The sequence below is a fragment of the Mastigoproctus giganteus genome, chromosome 14, assembly GCF_048544385.1.
Source record: "Mastigoproctus giganteus isolate SK-2022 chromosome 14, ASM4854438v1, whole genome shotgun sequence".
Lineage (NCBI taxonomy): Eukaryota > Metazoa > Arthropoda > Arachnida > Uropygi > Thelyphonidae > Mastigoproctus > Mastigoproctus giganteus.
Window position 1 is genome coordinate 48,067,337 of NC_143588.1, and position 12,361 is coordinate 48,079,697.

The following is a 12,361-nucleotide window of genomic DNA, read 5'->3' on the forward strand; positions in this document are numbered from 1 at the left end:
AAAAATTGTGTTTTAAAAAATATACAAAGATCTTTATATTTTAGCGAATAAAACGATGCGCAGTACTGTCCAACAGCCTACATAAGCTTATATATTTTTTTTTAAATCTCATTTAACGTTGAATTTCCAACTTATTGCCAAATAAATTGTGTGTTATGCTGATTTATAGTTCATAAATCTGAGGCGGGGCTACCGGTTTATCTTTGGTGTCATAAGCAACAGTTTCCTTACCAGGCTTCTATCAAAGAGCAGTATTCCCTTTTTTTTTTTTTTTTTTTTTTTTTTGTGCGCCCTGAACTCGGCCCTTAATGCTTTTCGTTTCAACTTTCATCCTTTAACCAAAATTACCAACATATCTTGTGTCTTCTCTCATCGATTGCTAACTACTCTGTAATGATGAGAGTACGTACTGGAACAAAAACTGACTTAGAATCTTTCTTTTAAGACTCCGGACGTTTCAAGAACTTTATCTGCATGTAGCAGTATTGCTGAAGACTAAACTATGCTCCTATATTCTGCCACGGGTTATCATTTGCATCTGCTATTCGGAAGTTGGCAGAAAATTCACTTTCCTTGAGAACTTCCATAAGATTATCTGGATGGTTAGTAATCATGCCGTCAACACCTAACCTAGATGGAAAGAACAAGAAACATTTTTTTAAAAAATGCATCATTAAAATAAACTGAATTTAAAATTAAGTTACTATTCAGTACTGATTTAAAGCGAATATTCCTTCAGGGCATTGGCTCTCATTGAATAAATAATACGAGGGGAATGGTTTATGAATTAGTTTATTCAGTGTCGTATCGTACGATAAAAAAAAAATGGTGTCTAAATAAATTTTGGTTAAACTCCAGATTATGGTACCCCGTCCAACATAGGAGGATAGTGGGCGGAGTCACAACTTGTCAATCACTGTTTTGCTAGCCGCCATGTTGGACGGGGTACCCTAATCTGGTATTCAGCCCAATTTCATTTAAATGACAAGTCAGTGGGGGAGGGATTTAATCGGTATAATTTTTTACAGTCTAATAAATTATACAGAAAAAATATTTTATTTTATGTGTTTTTATTTTCACCAAATGTTACCAATTAATTCACATAAGTATTAAGCTTACCGAAAGATTATATAACAAAAAATAGTTTATTCCGAAGTCTACCAATGTCTTTGTTGAATGAAGAAACTTATTTTATAAGAAAATCATTATTCGCCAATTAGAACAAATCAAACAAAAGTACATCAATTAGCATATATATTTAAACTCCATACATTATTTTCGATAATCAGCAGACAATAATTGTTTAAAATAGCGGTTATAGTTCAGAATAAGACTCTTACCCATAGATCTTTTGCGAAAAAGCTTAGTTCTTTCTCCTGCTTCGCGGTGATTGCACGATCTATTCCTTCGTGTAATTTTGATTTAAACCACTTGGGGGGGGGGGAGAAATCCCTAAACCGTTTATTGGATTAAAAGTTTCCTTTTTGTCGCTGGTTCAAAATCAGCAAACGATTTTGGCCCCTTAACCCATAAGTGCTGTGTCGCAAATAGATCCACGGGTCAGACAGCGTCTTATTGCCCTTGTGGGTAGCACAGTTGCAAGGTTCGCCATCCTCAGTACACCAGGAGGAAAAGACCTGAGTTTGAGTACCGTTGATGACGTGAGGAATTTTTATGGGATTTTTTCAGAACGTGGCTCATCAGAACAGAGCTGAGTTACAGTATAATAAATTCTGTATATTACAGTATAATAAATTGCACAGAGAAAAATATTTTCCCTATTTTGATATTTTCGAAATGTTTCTAATTTATTAACATTGTAAGGTTGTGTCGATCCTATTCCAACAAGCAAAATAAACCTTTCTGTCAAATTATACCTTTAACAAATTCCTTTCTTTCCACACCAACCAATCTATAGGGAAATTTCTGCAAATTATACCGCTCAAATCAAATAACCGCACTACAGAAACTCTCAACACAAATCTTTTGAATTCAGCTACAAGATTGTGTACCACAATCGAAGATGTTTAGCTATCATAAATCCATTATCTTGTCTTCTCGTTGAAATTATGGTTGTGAATGATAAATAAAATATTCACAACACAAATGCTGTTTTAATCAATGTATACAAATCAAATACCTAAAAGAAACGCGAAGATTGGTAACCTTTATGGAAATGGCGCAAATGACGTCATTTCCGCGTTGCATTTTCGTGACAAACTGACCGAAATTTAGTAGGCGCCGCCAAAGATGTTTTCACATCAACAGTGGTCCAAAAACCGATCCTTGAGAGACCCCACTCCTGACGTTACAACAATCTGAAGAGTATCCATTAATCATAACTCTCTGCCTTCCGCAACTATCCATCTTAGAATCTTACCAATAATCCCAACCTATTCAAGCCTATACAGTAACCTGTCATGAGCGACTGAGTAAAATGCCTTGCTAAAATCAAAATAAACTCTGTCGAAATTGCTCCCTACATCCAGATCACGAGTAACTGTCAGGATCGCTTACTAATTTAGTTAAACACGATTTTCCCTTAACAAAGCCATGTTGTGTGCCCTTCAGAATGCCACATCTATCTAAATGTTCCTGGATTGCACTGTTAATCATTGCCTATAAGATTTTTTCCTTATAGGCAAGACTGTCGAAATAACAGCACATTCAGATCGGATGTTTACGTACAGCACAGATGTCTTGCAGTGCCGAAAAAAATACAGGAAAATGAGAAAACCTAGTATGAACAATTAATTCTGTGGGCTCACCTTAATGCAGTTCTCATAGTCGATTGCTTATCTAGAGTCCAAAAGTACACCTTGTCAATGAATCCTCGGGCATTCCTTCGTCTTATAGCATCCTGTAACCTTCCAGTTCCTCTTGGAAGACAGTTAGTGATTCCATCTCCTTGCCATATATTGTTATTGATATTTATTCTCTCCCAAGATGCACTAATGCTCTCAAGATCTTCATTACCCGATAACTCCCAGCCTAAAAATCAAGAAGCCACATAATTTAAATGGATTTATATTCAGAGAAAAGATTGGTATTCTTCATCACTAACATACAGTAGTTAAATAAGTAATGATATGTTAAAAGAAATAGTAGAGTACTTCACTGTTAAGTTATAAAATAATTAAAGAAGAATTAAAATTCTCATAGAATGTTGCAGCAGTTTAAAAGATAATTATATGTAAGAATCAAATACACTACCCTCCAACGTGTATTGGGATACATGCTGGAGGGCATTCCATACTAGATGATTCGGAACTATTGTGCTAAATTTCAGAAGCAGTAATAACGAAAAAAAGTTCGTAATGAATATGGGTCAGAAACACCTTGATGAGCCAAAGATTATTTAAATTTTACTGGTAGATTAAGAACTCAATCTTAGCAGTAAAGTTTCGAGCTTGACAAAGCTAAGGTATATTCCAATTTTGTCAGAAGCATTCTAAATCACTTTTTGGAGACAATACAATAAAGGAAAATAAAGTGGAAAAAAAAAAAAAAAGAGAGAAACAAAAACATTACTTACCAAATTTTTTTTCGAGCATTGTAAGATTATAAAATTTAAGTGTATCTAAGAAAGGAGGGATGAAAGCCTTGTCCCGGATGTAAGGAAGTGACAGCACGATGAAAGCCTTAGTATCACTCTGTCCTACAGAAACACAAAGAAAATTTATTATTTAATTTTTTAATTAATTAAGTTGGTTTTTAATTGATATGTAAAAAGGACAACTTTTGTCAAATCATTTTAAAAATAATGAGTTTTTAGTAGATGATATTTAATTTTAATAACAACGTTAACATAATTAGTATTATAATATCAACACAATTTGCACTTTTTGAAATATTTTATTTTACTTTTTCTTGATATATCAAGAAAACAAACAGCCATGTAATTGGATATTATAAGAAAAACCAACTTACCATATTTCCAAAACAATCTGATAAGTCTCTTTGCCAGATCCATTCCAGCATTCTGTTTTGCAGTTGTCGTTAATTTGGAAATTTTCAGGTCCAACATTAGAAGGATCATTTCTTTGCGGTATTTGGAACTACCTACGAAGAATAAGCAAAGAAAACTCGATTTTTATTTATTTATTTTTGTGCTTTTTTCGTAAAACAAACATTAGATACTCAGTGGAACTGTTCCACGTAATCACCGGAAGTTGACCAGTTTGTCTTTATTGTCAATGCGCGCCCTATTGTTTCAAGTGATACAATTCAACGTTGTGTTGTTACGCAACAAAAAATAGTTCTACCAAATAATTAGACTTTTGAAGCGTATTTCGTATATATTAACTCAGATTTTAGGAGGATATTTTCTGTTGAATATTTTCGCTCCTATTTATCGCAAAGGCTTCGTTTGATTCAATTTAATTAGCGATATCATCTAAAATAACCACGCATGCGCATGTTTGTCTCATTACACAGCCTCTTCTATGTTGTCATTTAGCCTGAAAATGCGAATGTCCTAAATAATTAATTTAATCACCGTAACGAAAAATTATTATTAGTTTTCTCCTTATTTTTCATTATTTAAATCTGCAAATACATTTTAGGAAATGGATGTAATAAAGGGAACGGAGTAATTATATAAAATAACCTAAATATCATTTATTTTAAAGAAGCATTTTGCTGTTGTTTCTTCAGAGCAGATTACTTCGTGCAGGAAACTTTAAACAGGATTATGGACTTAATGCAGTCCATGAATTAAAAGTTAGTCTGATTAGAAGCTAGGGAGGACACACAAACCACCTTTATTTGAAAGATGTATCCTCCCTTCCTGTGAGGTACAAGGTCGAGGTCTTTAACCCCATGTCAAATTGTAGTTGGCGAAAATTTCGTGTAACTGCTCCTCTTAGAACAGGTTTTCCCATTCAGATGCCACACAGATCTATACCCTAATATAAAAAATGTACGCCACCATATTTTTTTTTCTTTCATTTTCTCTGTAATCTTCCATTGCAGGGTGAAGCTACTATACAATGCAGTATTAGATATTCAAATGTATTACTTTTGTAACTGGATGATAGATTGTTGAGCTGTATTCGATCAAATGTTTGTTCATTAGGAACCCTAATAAGATTTATTTCTTTAATGCTGAAATATTTAATATTTTCTGATGATTATATCTCCTGGGTAGCGCATGTAATAATTAATACATATATTGTGCAATCGGTTGTATACGCAGGGACAAAAAAAGAAAATGCCAGGCCCCTGTGGTTAGCTGTGATCCTATTTTATCAAATGGTTTATTTTAAAAAAAAAGTTATGGTGTGCATTGTGAATAATACTGAGTCCAGCTTTCCATAAGGATATGAAACTAATAGGTGTGCAGCTACATACATGGGACTGGACTCGGAAGTAAATACACTTACTTGGACTAGATAATTCTTCGATGTACTGCAGGTAAGAATCTATATATTCCCATTTAAAGCAGCTTCTGAAGCAGTCGCAAGGGAACCCATGGTAAGTGTACTGGGCTGTGCCTTCTTTGGAAAACGCCACATCTGTCTCGATTGCGTTAGCTCCAAGATTCAGGAACTGATCCACTTGCCATTTTGCATTCACCATATGACCAATGTTCCAGATTGGTCGAAGACTGCTGCACACCAGAGACACCTACAGAGAGAGAAGTAAACGTCATGTTTTTAGCTTCAGTTGAAGAAATTTTAAATCTGCTTTTATGTTTTGATTATTTCAAATTTTCTGCTAAATTGAAGAGGACCTAGCAGAGATTTCATTTCACCATAAAAGAAGATGAAATGAAAGCAGAAGATTGTTATTTTGGCTATTAGAAATTAAGATTATATTTTGTTCTTCGGGATATATTTGAAGCGCCAACTGTATTGAAATTTATGCAATTTAAAGTTTGGTCTCTCATTCAGTCGTACCTATCATGCAACAGTATTAAGAATGCTGATGAAATGGATACAGTCTACGTATTCAAAATGATCGATGGATTAAGAAATAATTTACACGAAGTACAGTATTTGAAAGATTAAACTTAACAAATTTTCGATTTTGGATTACAATACTGTTATGTGCTGTTTCATTAATAAGTGAGGGAAGTCGTGCCTCTTGGTGTTTAACAAGTTCACCATATCAATAGATAATAAACCGAAAGTGGAGTCATTTCAGATAAGCAAACCAAGTTGTGTCTGAGTCCGTCAGCCATCCATCAGAAAAACATGATTACCATTTGTTCAATACATGATGGAAATTTTTTATCAGTCATTGAGATTGTTTCTGATGTGTCGAGTTACTTGGAAATTTCTTATCGGTCAACCAGATTGTTTCAGATGTGTCGAATGTCTTTCATTTTGTTGAAAATGTACGCATGTTCCATTTATCCATATCTCCTTTTTAGATATGAAGTATTATCAGAAGCTAATACGTGATTAGTTTATCAAAAAGATTTCTTTGGTGGTGGAAGATTTGTTTTGGGAAATTTGGCCCTTCGGATGGTTCGGTTATAGTGAGCCAGTTCATCTTCATCTCATATGGTACAGAATATGTTGCTAAACTTTAATAATAATCTGACTTCTGGAAGAATTATTTAAAGGTTGAATTGGTCCTTCGCGCCAGTGTTTGGCTTAATGTAATTCTGACAGTCTTTTCTGCAGGACCAGACTACATCATATAGTTAAATGAAATGTTAAATTTTTTAAATTAGAATTTATTTATTAAATGTAGGATTATAAATTTATAATTAAAATAAAATTTATTTAAATAAAAAATTTATATATATAAAATGTATCAAAAATATGAATTTTTTTTATAAAAAAACTTCTTATTAGATAAATCAAATTAGGTAAATTTATAATTATAATTAAATTTACATTTAAATAACTTTATATATTTATTCTTGCTTATTTAATATACATTTATTATTATAAATTAAGTTAAAATTAAGCGAAAAATTAATTCGTCAAATAGAATAATTTATTTTTATTGGTTATTTATTTTTATCATATATTTATTAATTAAATTATTTAAATGTATGGTTTAATAATTAAATTTATTAACTGTAATGATTTAATCGTATATTTATAATTGCTTATATTACAAATTTATCGTTAATTACTTGTTTATTTATTTAGTTCAATTAAAATTATTATTTATAAATAAAATTAGTTATAAAACATATAAAATAATAGTATAATTAAAATTATTGTGTTTTGTGTAGATATAAATTATAAATAGCATTTATTTTTAATTTTACGAAGAGTGAAAAGACCATCTTATCAGTTAGGGTTAGCTAATATCCAGAATAGCTGTCCATAAAATAAGATGTCTGTTTTGAATAAAAGATAAGCATGATACATCGACTATTTTGATTATTTATTTGGTAGAATGGAATTTTGAAAAGGTCCACTAGAGATGTTTGCTTGTAATTCAAACAAAGAACTGATCTGAGATCGAGCATGATACCAGGTCAACGCCTTGGTCTCATATCAAAGATCCTCAATAGTTTGCCTCGACTTCAGTAGCTGTGTGCTTATATAATACCTTTTTATCCATTCTGTTGCCCAATCAGTTGGACAACAGGAGCTTGATAAGGCGCTTGTATCAAGCGAAAGTTAATCAAAATGATGAACCGTGGAGGATTGGTTCATCGTTGTTCCTTATACCGCGTAGAGTTGGTGTACAGAGCGAGGGATATTTGCGCTTTTTTTTTTTGTTGGATCTTCGCAAGGATTACCGAACAGGTAAGTAAAACATTCGACCAGATCGGATGTTGGGGTGGGGATATTAAGCTTGGCAGATATTTGATCGTGAGGAGGGGGAGGAAATGGATACACTATTTGTTTACGCTAATGTCCTTCCTTACGGGTAATCCCATCGGACGATCTCGTTCACTAACGTAATTTTTTTTTTTTTTCAGCCACGGGGTTGTTGATGGATCCGGAGAGATAATCCCTCGAGAAAGGTGGATTGGTGTGAAAGAGATGATTGAGAGCATAAAGAGGTATGGCGAAAGCGTAGGGACGATGGAAGACCGGGGTTAATTGGGATTTTATTTAAGGGGTGATAGGTAACTACAGATGGCGCTACATGTTTAGACGTGTAGCGCCATCTATTTATTAGGTAATGAATAATTATCCAATAAATAGCTAACGGGATCTGTATTTTCTGATGGATTCCAATCAACCTTACTCATCAGGGGACTGGCTTTGACAGAAGTACAGCAGAGTGATGGATTTATCTTCTGCCAATATTAATGTAGTAGTAGTAGTAGTGGCACATGATGCAAGAAAGCAAGTGTAGGAGCTTATGCAGCATCAGCCAAAAAAAAAAAAAAAAAAAAAATCACACCATTCCCTCCAAATGCCTGTCCAGTTCCTCCTTAAATTTATTTAACCTATCAACTTCTACAACGACAGATGGAAGTTTGTTCCAGCAATTAACCACCCGCTGGCTAAAGGCAAATTTCCGCACATCTATTCTACATCTGTCCTTTCTTAATTTGAACTTATGTCCCCGTAGGTTGGTAATCTGAACAAGTGGAAGGATCCCATCAGAATTCAGCGTGCTCAACCCATTCAAGGCCTTATAGACCTCAATCAGATCACCGCGCAGGTGCCTAGTCTCCAGCCACTGCAATTTGCAGAACTTAAGCCTCTCTTGGTAAGAGAATCCCTTCATTCCCCTCACCAATCGTGTTGCTCTTCTCTGTACACGCTCAAGCAAATCTACATCCTTCCTAAAATGAGGCCTCCAGACCTGTACGCAGTACTCAAGGCGTGGCCTGACCATTGCCTTATACAGAGGGACAATCACCTCCTTTTCCCTGCTAGCAAAATTCCTATATATCATTGACAAAACCCCATGACCCGCCCTAGCAGCCTGTCTGCACTGCTCAGAAAACTTCATATCTGACTGCACAATTACTCCCAGGTCTTTTTCATTTTCTACCACCTTAAGTGTAGTACCACACAGTTGGTACGTTTCTCTGGGGTTATTTCTACCCATATGCAGTACTTTGCATTTGTCAAGGTTGAACTTCAGTTGCCACTTCTTAGCCCATCTGCCCAAATTATCTAGATCCTGTTGCAGTAGCACACTGCCATTACTGTCATTAACAACCCTGCCAACCTTTGTGTCATCTGCAAACTTCGACATTAAGCCTGATATACCTTCATCAATATCATTGATAAATACACAAAACAACAGTGGACCCAACACCGAACCCTGTGGGACTCCACTAATAACATTAGTCCACGAAGAGCAGCACCCATTGATTACCACCCTCTGTCTTCTCCCACTTAACCATCCTTTTATCCATTGTAGCAACTTACCCTTAATACCATTCTGCTCCAATTTGTACAGTAGTCTTCCATGCGCAACAGTGTCAAAAGCTTTCCTGAAATCCAAGTATATGATATCAAAATTATTTTTTGCATCCAGTTCCTTTGTGACCACATCATAATAACCAATCAAATTTGTCAGACAAGACTTTCCCTTAACAAACCCATGCTGTGTTTGAGTTATCGCTGCAGTCTTGTCTAGATGATCCTGCAATGCATCTTTAACCAGCGACTCCATTATTTTACCCGGAACAGAAGTTAAACTAACTGGTCTGTAATTACTCGTGTCACCCTTCGATCCACCTTTGTGAATTGGGAACACATTTGCACATCTCCAGTCCGTGGGAACCTCCCCTGAGTCCAAGGATGCTCTCATAATTATGGCTAAGGGTTTGCTTAGTTGCTTTGCCGCCTCCTTTAAAATAACTGGATAGATCCCATCCACCCCAGGTGCCTTTCTTATGTTTAACTTCAACAATTTCTCCTCCACTTTGCTCTCAGTTATTACAAAATCATTAAGCACACTGCTACAATTTGATAACCTTCTTCCATTTTCAAATTGTAATAATTCCTCACGTGTGAATGTAGATGCAAAATACTCATTCAGTTTGTTTGCTATCTGAGCAGGATCATCAACAGTCGAACCATCGATGTCAAGTGGTCCAATCATATTCATCCCCTTCCTTTTAGAGTTTATATAAGTAAAGAAATCCTTGCTGTTTTTCTTAGCATCTTTTGCCAAAGATTTCTCGTAATCCGCCTTTGCCTGCCGAACCTCCTTTGTGACCTGATTACAGACTAGCTTATATCTGCTACAGGCTTCTGCGTCGCCTGATAATTTATATGCATCCCATGCATTTTTCTTCTCTGTCACGAGTCTCATTAGTTAATGTACCTCAGTATGGGGAATAAAATCCCAATTTTTATTTTATGTTGCATTTGTGCATACTTTCATACGAGATTATTTCCTAATAATCTCGTCTGAATTAATTTTTTTACGTTAAACTTGGCCATGCCTTAAAATGTTGATTAAATACTTTATTTATTGGAGATAGATAACGTTATAATAATTTCTAGATTCCCGAATTTTCAAATACCTAACTGTTGGGGTAACTGCAATAAATTAAGAGTTAAGAGATTTAAAATAGCTTAAATCTTTGGTTTTGCCTATTGTCGCAATGACTTACACAATTCTGCATGCTAAGAGAAAAGAAAAACTCATATTATTCCCATTTTGAAAAGGTACTTGTCCAGTTAATCCTTGAATTTCGCCAACCTCTCCACCTGGGCCATCAGATCGTTTTAAAGAGAATATCCATAACCATTCATAACAGTATGAGAAACTCCTTCTTTAAGGTGCGTCATAGCTGAAACGGTTGTATCGATTTTAGTATAAAAATATCAATAACTAAAAATAGTTTTCCAATCATTCTCCAGTTGAGTTTTTCCTTACACGAGACCTATTGATCCGACCGGGCTAGCCGAGTGGGTAAAGTACCTGCCCGGCAACCCAAAGGTCGCGGGTTCGATTCTCGCCTCGGGCTTGGATCAAAGTACTGCAAAAACTTTGGGAGGTGCAATATGGCCACAGAAGCCGATGCGCCAACAACTACCAAATCAATCAATCAATTGATCCTCCCGTTTCCTTTGATGTCTCATGAGAAGTAAACATGAAGTGTTCCACCCTGGTGACATCAAGGAAGCTAATATAATGAAGAATTAATGATGCATATTAGAGAAAGCAATTTACTCGAACAAGTACGGTAATTTTGGGAAAAGCTAACTTCAACTATGAAATAATTACAACTTAAAGAACTGCTTCCCGACAGAACTAAGAACAAAAAGAAATCCCATATTTAAATCGATAATGGGAGAAAAGCCAGCTTCTTCAACCATGAACTAATTGTTTGCTAACAGAACCCGAAGGTCTTATACAGACAACGAAATCAAAAATTAGCATAAAACTGATAGCTTAGATGCTAAACAGTAAGATAATTTTTGATTATGTCTTAAAATACCCATGGTCGAGTTTCTTCAACCGATTGCATATTTCTTAACCGGTTTCAAGCTCACTTGGTAAATAGGGCAACTGAAAGACCGGAAGCCTATTGACCCGCATAAAAGTTTCACCCGCTCATTTACAATACCTTCACTTACAATACAGCCCCCAGACCCAAAGTTCAACTACCTTATAATTAACGCGAAATGCTGTGGTCCAAATTCCAAATAACATCCGATAATTGATGACAAATTACCCGATAAATGGTTGGGAGATTAGTCACGTGTCCATTCTGTATATACAGGGACTTTGAGCTACTACTATACCATACTTCTTTTTTTTTACCAATTTCTCTTTATTAGTTGGAAACTATTTCCAGAGATAGTACTTTCAGAAATGTTCCTTAAAAATATTTGAAACGTTTAAGAAAGAAAAAAACATTTCAAATCCTAAAGGATTACTTAGAGATAAGTTCTAAAAGTTCCTTAGCGTTTCCATAACCCTCTAGTTAAACATTTTATCATTTTTCAGGACTCATGAACATTAATTATTATAGAATAATTAAACATTCAACTTAGCTTACCTGAAAGAACAGTAAAATCTCTAACAAACCTCTTATCCTCATCTTTAATTCCTGTCGGTAAGTTAACGTATTCGATCATTTAAATTTTCCTTCTGACATCCCACACAGAGAAAATGTTTATCAGTGGAAGATAACACCATCCTTTCATCACTCTCCTAAATGATCGAAAAAGGCAATGACGTAAATCTTTCGTCACAGTCCCAGCCTCGATATTGTTCAGTTTTTATCCCAATAAACGCTACCAGTGTTGTCAAGTCAATCCCGCCATCCCCGTACTTGTGCGAGCTCGGTTTGACAGGTTTGTAACCGGCGATGACCTCCAAAACATCTCCCCCTAGCGGATAATATCAAGACCGGTCCACCTTGACAGCAACTTGTTTGTCCAGCTGGCTGCACGCGAATCAGTCTATCCAAATGAAGTGAACTGTATCATTATCCTGCTGCACTCACTCACTCTTATTT

At 35.1% G+C, this 12,361-nt stretch overlaps 1 protein-coding gene across 1 annotated transcript; it reads right to left on the bottom strand.

Annotated features, from left to right (window-relative positions):
• Positions 1–371: 371 nt before the first annotated feature.
• LOC150075119 (dermonecrotic toxin Hl-PLD1-like) lies at positions 372–12,094 on the bottom strand. Its single transcript, XM_090389281.1, has 6 exons — positions 11,900–12,094; positions 5,385–5,628; positions 3,931–4,062; positions 3,536–3,658; positions 2,769–2,991; positions 372–630 (listed from the first exon to the last, which is right to left on the bottom strand). The coding sequence occupies exons 1-6, from the start codon at positions 11,939–11,941 to the stop codon at positions 501–503; spliced, it is 894 nt and encodes a 297-aa protein (XP_090245407.1). The 5' UTR covers positions 11,942–12,094; the 3' UTR covers positions 372–500.
• Positions 12,095–12,361: the final 267 nt, after the last annotated feature.